Raw genomic sequence first — 13,008 nt, 5'->3', positions numbered from 1 at the left:
CAGGCACTACGTGATGGCTCACACCTGTAATCCCAGCGCTTTTGGAGGCCGAAGCGGGAGGATCGCTTGAGGCCAGGAGTTTGAGACCAGCCTTGGCAACAGCAAGATCCGGCATGCCCACGGGCTTGCTGAAGTTTGAGAACCGCGGTTCTACAGAGTACCTCAGAGAGCCACTAGTGGAAGTGGGCACTCGTTGACCAGAGCAGCAACCAGCTCAGTCACCCACCCTTTACTTGTTTTTCTTTGTCTCACACTTTCCACTTCCTCACTCGTGCACTCCGAGATCAGCTCCATATTCAATTACCTGCACCCAAATCCTTGTCTCAAGGTCTGTTTGGGGAGATCCAAACTAAGACACACACACATCTCTTATGAAATTTACAGAGACAGAATCAACTAGACTTAGTAATTCGCCATTTAAGAAGAAGGAAGAGCCAGGCGCTGTGCGCCATGGTTCTCTCATCTGCAGTCCCAACTACTCGTGAGGCTGAGGCGGCAGAATCACTTGAGCCCAGGAGTTTGAGTCTAGCCTGGGCAACATAGTGAAACTCTGTGTTTAAAACAAAACAAAACAACACACACACACACACACAACGTGAAAAAAGCACAACAAGGAAAAATAAATCCAAAGGTTTGCATTTACAGGGAACTAAAAGATGGGCAGTGCAGCTCAGTTATGGGGAGGAGAAAGATAAGTACAATTTTAAATGTGTGTCAAGTTTAAGATGTTGGTAGGACATCTGGGTGGGGATACTCAGCTCATGTTTGGAAATTCTGTCTACTTCTGTTCTACTCTGAAATACCTTCTCCTTGATTCCATGACAACATTTTTCTTCACAGTTATTACTCTTATTTAAAGCAGACCTATAATTATGGGTATCAGTGGGAGCATCCGATTGCAGAAGCAGGAGGAAGGGACTGAACGATCATTTCAGGCCTGGCAGGTACCCTGCTAAGCAGTCAGAAGTGATCCTTAATCCAGACCAGCCTTCCCAGCCAGGGCTCTGTTGTGTTGTTGCAAAGGTCCCTGAATCCTCAGGAGCAACCAGGATTGCCTGAAGACAAAGCCATCATGGTCTAATAAAAATACACGCCACTGTTTTTCAAATGTTTGGAGATACTGTTGAGAATAATAAAATAACCATTTATTGCAGAACTCACACCTCCTTTAGGTCACAATTTCTGCCAAAATTACAACTACTAATAAATTGAGTTCACATGTGTTACTGACATTAGAAAAACATCTTCCGGCTGGATGTGGTGGCTCACACCTATAATCCTAGCACTTTGGGAGGCCGAGGTGGGCAGATCACTTGAGGTCAGGAGTTTGAGACCAGCCTGGCCAACATGGTGAAACCCTATCTCTACTAAAACACAAAATTAGCTGGGCATGATGGCAGGCACCTGTAATCCCAGCTACTTGGGAGGCTGAGGCAGGAGAATCGCTTGAACCCAGGAGGTGGAGGTTACAGTGAGCCAAGATAGCACCATTGTACTCCAGCCTGGGAGACAAGAGTGAAACTCCATCTCAAAAAATAAAAATATCTTCCCACTGGGAAACGATTTGGGTCCACTGCAGGAGTGAGAGGGAGAGGGAAGCCATTTCTAGGTAGATACTGGAAGGCAGGCTAAAGGGGAAGAGCTCAGGGCATCTGGTAGCCAGTACAGGTAAGAGACAAGGGCCTGAGATAAGGCCATATTGGTGGAGCCGGAGGCTGGAGAGGGAGCGGAGTGACTTTTTATTATTGGTTCTATTTAAGTTAGGGCATCATCACAAATGACATGGAGAAAACAAAGCACAGGTTTCCAGCCTTGGTCAGGTCCTCAGGCTCCCCTCCCTTCTCTGCTTCTCCCTTTTCACCCTCCTCTTCTCACACTTGTCTGCCTCTACCCTCTGGCTTGTCAGGGCTGGCCTGTAGCACTCTTCACTCTCTCCATTTAGTTTCCCAGATTGGCGTCTGCAGGCAAGACTGTAGTTCTCAGCTTCGACCATGGCTTCACCTTGGGGCCACCTTCTGGTGTTTGCCTGCTCACCCTGTAGCACTCTCCATCCACCGTGCTCCTCTCCTGGGCCTGAGGACACTGCTGACCTGCATCTGACAGGGAACACGGGCCTCTCTGTGAGTCAGGGTAGTGGGGAGGTAGGAAGAGAGGAAGGGGTCATGCAATGCTCAGTTGTATTGCTGGGACCTGGGTGGATGGAGAAGCCACTGGGACTGGCACCAAGGGAGCAACTTTGGGGAAAAAAACAGGGGAATTTGCCTTTCTTTATACATGTTTGTTAGCTATTTCTGGGTGAAACGGCCAGGAGCTGCACGTGGACCCCTGGTGTGAACAGTAGGGGTGGGATGAGTGTCATCAGTAACTCAGGGGACAGTGACCCATGGGAGAACTGCCAAAGGGCCCCACCCACCCCCTCTCTTGTTCATCTTGACTTCTGTCCCACTCTGCTCCCTTCGGCACACCCATTCCCTGCTCAGTTTTAGACCTTGGTGCTATTGACTGTCATTGGCCATTGTGGTTATTTGCACACATTGTTAAAACTAAAGTTGCCTCCCACCCTCTGGTCATTTGTCTGCCTTTATCCCTTCTGTCTTTCCCACCACCACCTCCCTGGCTGGTTCCACATTCCCAAAAGAGTGGCTGGAAGAAGTCACCAGGTCCTTGGGAAGGGAATGGGTTGTGATGATTCGACACCAAGAAATGACCCGTCACCCGTCACACCAAGAAATGACACCAAGAAATGGCCGAGAAAAGCTCGGCTACGGTCACCACCACCCAGTAGCCACCTCACTTCCCCTAGTCACACCACATTAAGTGGTAGGCAGCTGAGAATGGTGTTGGGAAAGAGTTGTGGAACATAAATGCGGTTTTGTATAAGATGCACATACAAATGGCTGTCCCTATGGCAAATGTTACCAGTATGAGCCAATGAAATTTTTTGTTTTTTGAGATGGAGTCTTGCTCTGTTGCCCAGACTAGAGTGCAGTGGTGCCATCTTGGCTCACAGCAAGTTCCACCTCCCGGATCCACCCCATTCTCCTGCCTCAGCCTCCCGAGTAGCTGAGACGGCAGGCATCCACCACCACGCCTGGCTAATTTTTTGTATTTTTAGTACAGATGGCGTTTCACCGTGTTAGCCAGGATAGTCTTGATCTCCTGACCTCGTGATCCAGCCACCTCGGCCTCCCAAAGTGCTGGGATTACAGGTGTGAGCCACCATGCCTGGCCGGAAGTTTTTTAAATTACAAACCCAACATATTCAATTTAAAGGGTTTCTATGCTCTTAAGGTCTTGGCATCAGGTGAGTTTCTGGCTGAGGCCCTGGAAGGTAATGGGGGCTGCTGTGAAGTGACTGGAGCCGTCATTCTGATCAGCACACCAGGGCTGCCATTCAGGGTGTTCAGAGCAGCCAGGGCCTTCCAGCTGGAGCCTTCACTGCTGCTTCTCGAGTTCCAGTCAGCTTCCAGCACTTAGATGCTGACGACTCAGAATGGAGAGGCTTTAGGGGTCCCATGTGAATGTCTCTAGTGCTGTATTGTTCAACAGTAGCCCCTAGCCTCATGTGGCTATTTAAATGTGCATTAGTTAAATAAATTCAATTTCCCATAAATCTAATTTAATCAGTTGCCTAGTTGCACTAGCTGCACTCAAGTGCGGGTCAGTAGCCAAAAGTAACTACTTTATTGGACAGTGCAGACATAGAACATTGCCATTATCACAGAAAGTCCTATAGGACAGTGCTATGTAGACACTATTTCCAGCACCAGGCAGTGGGTCCTTGACCTAAGCCTGGGTATCTCCAGCTTTCTCCCTGCTCCCTATACTCAGCAGCCTCTGGCTGGGGCCTGCTTCCCCACAGGGAAACAGTCGAGATAGTTCTGCCGTCTGCACCATTCTCCTGACACACTCCCTCATCTCCGTCACTGTTTCATTCGGCAATCATTCACTATGAGGTCCTACTGGATTAGGGTTGGCCCTAATCCAATATGAACGTTGCCCTTATTAGAAGAAGAAAAGAGATTCGGAGAAACAAGAACACCACGTAACCACGGAGGCAGAGATTGAAGCACTGGAGGCATAGGTCAAGGAATGCCAATGACTGCTGGCAACCACCGCAAACTAGGAGAGACGAATGGATTCTCAGAACCTTTAGAACTATGAGAGAATAAATGAGTGTTGTTTTAAGCCACCAAACTTATGGTAATTTGTTATGGAAGCCCTGGAAAACTAAAACAGCATAAAAATCAATTACTGTATGTGATCAAACACTGAATGGGCTAGGGTGAGCAGGTGTGTCTGCAAGGATATATCTCATTTGCCTTTTACTTAATTCTACCGACATTTGGTCTGTGCTTTTCTCTCTAATAAAACACATGATTTGAATTATTTTTTCATTTACCTGACTCCGACAGAGATCCTTTAGGGAATGGCAAAATCCCATTGGAGGGATTAATGTACAAAAATAATTAAGAATATTAGAGGTTTTTGGATTTCGCTAGAGATTCTGCAGACCAGCTGCTGATGATGTTGGACTAAATTGGCAGTATCCAACCTTCTTTGTTCCTCCTGGGGACGCATAGTAAGGAAGGAGACCTCTACTACTCCTGCTGCCCTCCTCCCCTCACACCTTGCCTAGTTCACAAGACAGGAGGAAAGAGAGAAAGCAAAAAGTTAGAAAGAAACAAAAGTAAGATAAATAGCCAGACAACCTTGGCACCACCACCCGGCCCTAGAAGTTAATAATAATAATAATAATAATAATAATAATAATAATAATAACATCAACCCCTGACCTAAACTACTTGTGTTACCTGTAAATTCCAGACATTGTATGAAAAAGCACTGCAAAACTTTCTGTTGTTAGCTGATGCATGTAGCCCCCAGTCATGTTTCCCACGCTTGCTTGATTTATCACGACCCTTTCACGTGGACCCCTTAAAGTTGTAAGCCTTTAAAAAAGGCCAAGAATTTCTTTTTTGGGGAGCTTGGCTCTTAAGTCGCAAGTCTGCCGACGCTCCCGGCCGAATAAACCTCTTTCTTCTTTAATCTGGTGGCTGAGGAGTTTTGTCTGCTGCTTCTCCTGCTACAGTAGGTGACAGATGACCTTCATCCCTCATGGGACAACGTTACATCATTCTTATGAAACAGCCATGGCTGCGCTCAGACTTAGGAAGGCACTGACTGTAACGCTCACACTAAAAGCAAACCAAGTGGAGAAAAGTGAGCTTTCATAAGAGGACTCATCTTCAACGTTCACAAACTTAGGCTCCCTGACTTTTATCCATAATCAGTACTGAGAACAATGCGTTCCAGACCCGCTGGCTCGCTGATGTTTGATTCTGTAGCTATACCACTTCCAGAATTCTCTCAAAACTCAGCTCAGATCATGTTACTATCAGGCAGCAATACCCCTTGGATGGATCCCCCAGGGAATAAAACAAAGGTCAAATTCCTCATCCACACACTCCACAGTCCACAGGAAATGAGCTCCATCCGTGCCATTCTCATTTCAGGCCCCAGCACCCCGCCTCCATGACGTCAACGGGCCGCGCCACCGGGCTGCGTCATCTCGGCGCGCCGCTTCCAGGGCTCTACAAACCTGCCGGCTGCCATGGCTGAGGTGGGCCGAGCAGGCATCAGCGACCCAGGCGCGCTGCTCCCACGGGGCTTCTGGGCTGCGGTGGAGGTGTGGCTGGAGAGGCCGCAGGTGGCCAACAAACGGCTTTGCGGCGCCCGCCTGGAGGCCCGCTGGAGCGCTGCCCTGCCCTGCGCCGAGGCCCGCGGCCCAGGGACGAGCGCAGGCTCGGAGCAGAAGGAGCGGGGTCCGGTTCCCGGCCAGGGTTCCCCCGGAGGGGGCACGGGTCCCACGCTGCGATCAGGACCCAAGCGGGGCATGGCATGTTGCGAACTTGAGGAGGCCCAGGGCCAGTGCCAGCAAGAGGAGGCACAGAGGGAAGCTGCCTTGGCGCCCCTGAGGGACTCCGGGCACCCCGGCCTTGCTGAAGGAGACGAGGGCGACTTCCCCGCCGCAGATCTGGATTCGCTCTGGGACGATTTCTCCCGAAGTCTCGCCTGTGGCAATTCGGAGATGCTGGCCTTCCTCACCTGCCCCGGGGCGGGATCGCAGCCAGAGGCGCAGCGTGAGCTCGACGTGGTTCTCAGAACCGTCATCCCGAAAACTAGCCCACATTGCCTCCTTACAGCTCCCAGGAGGGAAATAGTCGTGCAAGGTAAGAGTGTTTTGGTAGTAGACGGATACGATTAGATAAAAAAAAAGCATTCACAGAACTTCAGGTCAATGGAAAGGTCCTAAGGGTACTTGTTCTGCCAGTTGTTCTGCGATGCCCTAGGGAGGTTGTTAGATGTTTGATAGTTTTTTGAGTGGGCGCGTAGAAATGTGTGTCCTTAGTTCAGAAGATGGGATAATTGGTTGGGTTGGTGTCTGGAAGGCTTCAAAGAGACAGTGAAGGACTAACTGGATATTGCGTGATAACTAGGAGTTTAGCAGGTAAAACTGTAGGTGTAAAAGTGTTGGGGACCAGCCTCAACACCATCTGTAGGGTACCCAAAGTCCGGTGGCGACGAAGGAATGAGACGAGACAGGTTAAGAGTGCATAAAGAGTGGGGGCCAGAGGGCCAATTGCAAAATGGAGGCTGCAAAGGACCCAGAGTTCTGGTCTCCACACTATTTATTGAGTACAATCACTTAGATCTAAGAAGCGGACGTTCAGGGCGAAACGGTGAAAAGGAGGCAGTGTGTCATAGTAGTGGCGGTTTAAATGAATCTCCTTTGTGCTCATACAGCATATCTTTAACTTATCGGAGAGTAACTAGTGGGAGCGGGGTTAACTAGGAGCCTGCATGTCTGGCCGCATTTCAGTGCTTCAAATGAGTGTCTTTCTCCTTGAACACGGCGTTTATAGGTAAGACAGTAGGTCTCGCTCGGAGCATGGGAACATCGTGGCAATCAGAAGGCTTTCCTCCTCAGAGGCCTCCTGTGGCTTTCCACAACTTATTGTCCCATATTTTTATGGCCAATTTATACAGGCGCCCCAAAAGCCTTTTCCCCAACATAAAGGGAGCTATTTATGCTGAGACAAGAAACTGAGAAAGAGCATAATTACTGGATGGATGGGAACCCACTAGTCCTCAGCGTTTGTTAAATCTCTCGCATTTGTGTTTACTGCCCGTGACCTTGACAGTTAGCCTCAGCCACTCTTACCTCAAACTTTATTCAGCAGTGTGTGTTTCCTATTGCCACTGTAACAAATTACTGCCAATTTATTGGTCAGTACAAAAAATTGATTCAGTTTTGTAGGTCAGGAATCCCTGTTGGCTCTGCTGGTTTCTCCACTCTGGGTCTCTCTCACAAGGCCAAAATCAAACAGCCTGCTGGCTGGGCTCTTATTTGGAGGTTCTGGGAAGGAACCTGTGGCCAGGCTGGTCTTGAACTCCTCACCTCACGTGATCCGCCCGTCTTGGCCTCCCAAAGTGGGGTTACAGGCATGAACCACCGCGCCCGGCCATGATTGTACATTTTTAAATAACGAAGAGTGTAATTGGATTGTTTGTAACACAGAGGATAAATGTTTGAGGGGATGGAGGCCCTATTCTCCATGATGTGATTAGTTCACATTGCAGGCCTGGATCAAAACATCTCATGTACCCCATAAATATACGTATATATACCTGCTATGTACCCACAGAAATGAAAAATTTAAACATTTAAAAAATTGAAATTTGTCATTGTGTAGTGACAACAGTGACAGCAGATTTGGGGTTGCCACACTGGGTAGGGAGGGAGGGGATGCTGCTGGCTTCTAGTGGGTAGAGCCAGGGCTTCTGGTAAACATCCTACAGCGCACAGCACAACTCCCAACAAGAAGGAGTTATCCAGCCACAAATGCCAGTGACGCTGAGGCTGAGAAACCCTGATGCAGAGGATGGGGAAAATAATACTGGATGATAAAGATGTGAGTTTTATTTTACTTTATTTATTTTTTGTATAAATAGGGTCTTATTATGTTTCTTAGTCTGGTCTCTAACCCCTGGTTTCAAGTGAGCCTCCCACCTTGGCCTTCCAAAGTGCTGAGACAACAGGCATGGTCCATCACGCCTAGTCCTCTTGCAGTTTTTAAATGAGATAATTCATGGAAAGAATGATGCATTGTGTCAGTCCTCTTCTCTCTGGTCTCATTCACAGTAAAAACTGTGGTTCTGTGAACTGCAAGGCCCTGTGTCACCTGGGTGGGCCCTGTTACCCTTTGATTTCACCTGCCACCACTTGTCACCTTGTCCACACCGCTCACCTCCATTCCCCATGCACCTGAGCACACGCCTGCTCCAGGGCCTTTGCAGTTGCTGCTCCTGTGTCTGAAACACTCTTCCTCTAGGTGCCCCATGGCACACTCCCTGACCTCCTTCGGCTCTCTGCTCAAATGTCACTTTATTAGGGAGGACTTCCCTGGCCACCCTGGATTGCATAGCAGTAGACTCTGACTGTCGGAGTTTTCTCGGCCCCACACTGCTTGCTTTCCGTCTGAATCTACTCAGCCCCTTCAGCCTCTGCTTCCCTTTGGCAGGCCTTGTTCTTTCATTTGCTGTGGAAGGTGAACCGCAGTTGTGCATACTTGGCCTTTGAAGTGTATATTCCTCTTTAACTGAGAGTTTGCCATTTTTTTTTAAATATCAAAGGTAAACACGATTGATTTTAGAGATAAAACTTTATACCACCAAACCTTAAGTATCCACACAAACTGACAGAATGCTGTAAGTTTAGCTAAGGAATATGCCACTCTGCTTATATTTTAATGGGAAGGTGACTGCGGAGTCCCTCCATGCAGCGAGGGCTCCACACAACATAAAGCCGTTGTTAGGAGGGCCTGGACTGATGTCCACTTTCCTGAACTGGCCTCTGATGGCTGAGCAGTGTTCTGTGCCTTGCTCACACTCAAAGATCATGGTCAGGCTGTGGCAGACATTCAGCTAGGGCAGAGGTCCCCTGTTTTCTCTGATTGTAGCTCTCAAGTTCCAACAGAGTCCACGTTGGCTGGCTCTTCCCTCAGGTCCTGGCTCATGCGTCCCTCAACAGATACCTGCTGAGAATGGCTGCCGTGTGCCTGGCACATTCTAGGCTCTGGGCTGTAGCAGTGAATGAAAGGCAAAAGTTCCTCTCCTGGAGTGCCACTGTGGATAGAGTGCTGGGGGATTGAGAGCATCGTGCCTGACTCATCCCTATTTTTAATACTGCTTCTCATGAGACGGTAGCTAGGCAGTTGTAATTTGTCCTTCTTCTCTTTTTCTTTCCAGATGTCCTCAATGGAACTGTAACATTTTTGCCTTTGGAAGAAGACCATGAGGGGAAGTTAAAGGTTAAGATGAGCAATGTATATCAAATTCAGCTCAGTCATAGCAAAGAAGAATGGTAAGAGCTGGACAGTGGATTCCTAGTTTTATGGTTTCCATTGAGGATTTCTTTAGGTAGCCAAAGGATTCTGGGTTGCCAGAGAGCTTAAGGTCCTGTCTCTGAGATGGTTATGGTTTGTAGGAATGCAGTTGCTAGCTCGTGTGCCCATGCCATGTTGCTCTTACTCTTGGTGCCTCGAGTCTGGGTGGTCACAGCCTGGCTGGGGTCTCTGATCTCCACCTTCCCTGTGGCTGTGATGTTCAGCAACCCTCAGTGTTAGCTCTGAAGTCAAATACACTCAAATTCCTTTATTGTTATTGTTGTTATTATTGTTATTATTGAGACAGTCTTACACTGTTGCCCGGGCTGGTGTGCACTGGTGCCATGTCGTTGCACTGCAACCTCTACCTCCTGCATTCAAGTGATTCTTGTGCCTCAGTCTCCCGAGTAGCTGGGACTACAGGCACCCGCCACCACACCCAGCTAATTTTTATATTTTCAGTAGAGAGGGGGTTTCGCCATGTTGGCCAGGCTGGTTTCAAACTCCTGACCTCAGGTGATCCACCTGCCTTGGCCTCCCAAAGTGCTGGGATTACAGGCATGAGCCACCATGCCCAGCCTGTTTTGTTATTTTTTATGACTTTGTAATGGGGAATAGTTGATGCTTCCTTTTGTAGTAAGTATTCAGTGATACTTACTATAAAGCAACAGTTTAATAAGCACCCTTAATTCCATGTAGTATTTGGGCCTGTACAGAAAGTATGAAATTTAATTCATAGTGTTTTTTGTTTTGTTTTGAGATGGAGTCTTGCTCTGTCGCTCAGGCTATAGTGCAGTGGTGCGATCTCGGCTCACTGCAACCTCCGCCTCCCGGGTTCACGCCATTCTCTTGCCTCAGCCCACCGAGTAGCTGGGACTACAAGTGCCTGCCACCATGCCCAGCTAATTTTTATATTTTTAGTAGAGATGGGGTTTCACCGTGTTAGCCAGGAAATGGTCTCGATCTCCTGACCTCGTGATCCACCCGCCTCAGCTTCCCAAAGTGCTGGGATTACAGGCGTGAACCACCTCGCCTGGCCTTGATCGTTTGGTATTTTTAGAACAAAAAAGTCAGAGGAGGGGTGAATTCATTCATTACTCATCAACTGATACTTTCCTGAGTGCGACATCCAACCTGTACTTTCTGAAACAGTCTTGGGGATAACGTCTGAGTAACTGGAATGAGTTTGCCTGAGGCTTCCTAGAAGGAAGAGGGGTGTGGTGAGAAGAGCGTGGGCTTCCCACTAGCAGTGTGGTCTTGGGTATGTGCTCTACCTCCTGGCCCTCAGTCTGCTCACCTTGAAATGGGTTTAATCATTCCTGAGCCTCTGAGGAGGTGGCAGGGCTGGGCCTCACATGGACCCATTGCAGCCTTCGCGTTTGAAAAGGGCGCTCAGGTCCTGTAGCATGAAGCCCTTTGAGAACCATCCAGAGGTTGCCCCTAGTTGTCAGGGGATCCTGCCCTGAGGTCCCTTCCTGCCAGCATGCCCTTGTTGGAGAGTGGGGAGGGACAGTAGACACTAGGAGAAGCCAGGCTTACCTGTGCCAGGCACCTCCGTGCTCGGCGATGCTGAGCTGTGTGCCTGTTAGCCCGAAGGTGGTGCGTCTCTTGGGTGCAGTGGGCACCCAGCGCAGGGCGGGGTTGCAGGAGGTGCTCGGCATGTGCCTGCTGCATTGGAGTGACCTTCACTGCTCTTTGATGAGCTACCGAGGACATGGCTGCTGCCCCTGCCTTCCCAGGGATTTCCAGTCGTAGCCTCACCAGGCAACTGTTCCTCGCAGTCTCTGGGAACAGGTCACACTTGAGGGGCCAGCTGTATTGCCTTCTGAGTTGAACACAAATGAGGGGCTCCACTGCCGATGTGCATGCTTCCTCGCAGCTCGATGCGTTTTCAGCAACATTTGTTACATGCCCAGCACGTGCTGGGGCTGGGCACCCAGCGGGAAGCGAGTCTCCCGGGGCAGTGGAGAATATCTGCTGCTGTACCACGTGGTGCAGGGAGGAAAACAACCGAGCAGGACTGTGTCCCCTCGTTAGAGATGGCAGCGTGTGGCCAAGGCATATGGGAAGGCCTCTGAGAAGGGACGTGGAAGAGAGGCGGATGAAGGAGGAGGCCACGTGGACCTCTGGGGGACCCTGGGGAAGAGCACGAGGCCCAGGGAAGAGCGAGGAGTGCCCCTTGGGCAGAATCTGTCTGCAGCGCGCAGGGGCCACCAAAATTAGTGTCGGGCCCAGCAGGAACGCTTCTGACTGAGCAGGACAGACCTCACAGTCCCGAGGAAGGAATTGGGCCAGGGGAAAGGTTCAGACCCACTCTGGGGTTCACTCTCTGGAGAATCTTCTGGAAGTGACTTGTGTCCCTCTGATGCACCATGGCGGCAGAAAACCTGGACACCACAGCGCTCACCAGACGGAACACTGGCCATTGTCCCTGCACCAGGGCCATGCTGCTGCTGTGCCCTCAGCGCTCCTGTTAGGCCCTCCGGCTCCTCCCTGCTCACCCAGTGGCTGGGATCTACTTGTTCTCAGGAATGTCCATTGAATGGCGCTTTTATGGTAGCTTTCTCTCATCTGCCCAGCAAACTTAATGCCTTCCCCTTCCTTATGCTGCCCCAAATGCAGCCCTTGGGCAGTGTATTGTTATCTGGGTTCCTGTCTGTCCCGCCAGCCCTCCCAAGGATTGTGAGCTTTTACTCATGTATTGAATGCATCCATGAACAGTGTCTCCCGTGTGTCAGCACTGCTGGGACCTGAGGGCGGAGCAGTGAGCAAGACAGACAGAAGCCCTGCCCTCGTGACCTTCTGATGGCAGAAGACATGCGAAAGACAAAATAAGCCAGCAAAATGCACAGCGGCCTGTGGCTGGGCACTTCACTTTCTAGCAAGTAGCATTCAGTGAGCCAGTATACTCATTTGAGTTGCACGTGTGAAAATGCGTAAAGAGTAGAAATGTTAGGAAAATCCTCGGACGCTTAGACTCTGGTCCTCGTGCATGAAGCAGCAGGAGAGAGTCCTTTATTCGGCTGCCTCAGGGGCTTTACGGGTGTGTAAGTATGTTCTTAACAAAGTTTGCAAGAAAAGAGGGATTCTCTGTGCTTTTACGTGTTTTCTCTATTAGATGAAAGTTCTGTAACTAGTTCTAGTTCCTTTTATGTTTTTGGTAATATAATTATAGATGTCTTAGCTTCTGTTCTCTTCATTAGGTAAATAAATAGATAATTTTAAAATAAGAATTAAACATATCTGTGCTCATTCATATTTCTCTTATTTTTAAAGGTTCATATCTGTTTTAATTTTCTGTCCAGAAAGATGGCATTCAGATGGAATTGTGTATCCCAAACCCACATGGCTTGGAGAAGAGTTGCTGGCCAAGTTGGCCAAGTGGTCTGTAGAGAACAAGAAGAGTGACTTTAAAAGCACCCTTTCCCTCATCTCTATTATGAAGTACAGCAAGGCTTACCAGGAACTTAAAGAGAAGTATAAGGAAATGGTTAAGGTAATTTTGGTGGAGAGTATCTGTGATTTTTCCCCCTTCATGGTTTTGGTTTTTTTTTTTTTT

General features: G+C 49.0%; 2 protein-coding genes across 6 annotated transcripts in view; one reads left to right on the top strand and one right to left on the bottom strand.

Moving 5' to 3' along the window:
* The window catches only part of ACOX3 (acyl-CoA oxidase 3, pristanoyl), a 53,091-nt gene extending 47,567 nt beyond the window's left edge, over nucleotides 1–5,524 (bottom strand). The window contains exon 1 of the mRNA XM_017893608.1: nucleotides 4,815–5,524. The gene's annotated coding sequence lies outside the window, so the exon portion shown is untranslated. The remainder of the gene's footprint in view (nucleotides 1–4,814) is intronic.
* A 48-nt stretch (nucleotides 5,525–5,572) lies between these two features.
* TRMT44 (tRNA methyltransferase 44 homolog) overlaps nucleotides 5,573–13,008 on the top strand; it is a 42,318-nt gene continuing 34,882 nt past the window's right edge. For all 5 annotated transcript variants that reach the window (XR_001889516.1, XR_001889517.1, XR_001889518.1 and 2 more), the window contains exons 1-3: nucleotides 5,573–6,233; nucleotides 9,313–9,427; nucleotides 12,726–12,945. Coding sequence is in view for 1 of the 5 variants with exons in the window: in XM_017893610.1 (XP_017749099.1) it covers nucleotides 5,615–6,233; nucleotides 9,313–9,427; nucleotides 12,726–12,945 (954 nt within the window). In the remaining 4 variants the exon portion in view is untranslated. The remainder of the gene's footprint in view (nucleotides 6,234–9,312; nucleotides 9,428–12,725; nucleotides 12,946–13,008) is intronic.

Source organism: Rhinopithecus bieti, unplaced genomic scaffold (genome assembly GCF_001698545.2).
Source record: "Rhinopithecus bieti isolate Rb0 unplaced genomic scaffold, ASM169854v2 scaffold_24469, whole genome shotgun sequence".
In the NCBI taxonomy this organism is placed as follows: Eukaryota; Metazoa; Chordata; class Mammalia; order Primates; family Cercopithecidae; genus Rhinopithecus; species Rhinopithecus bieti.
This window is presented reverse-complemented; position numbering and strand designations above follow the sequence as displayed.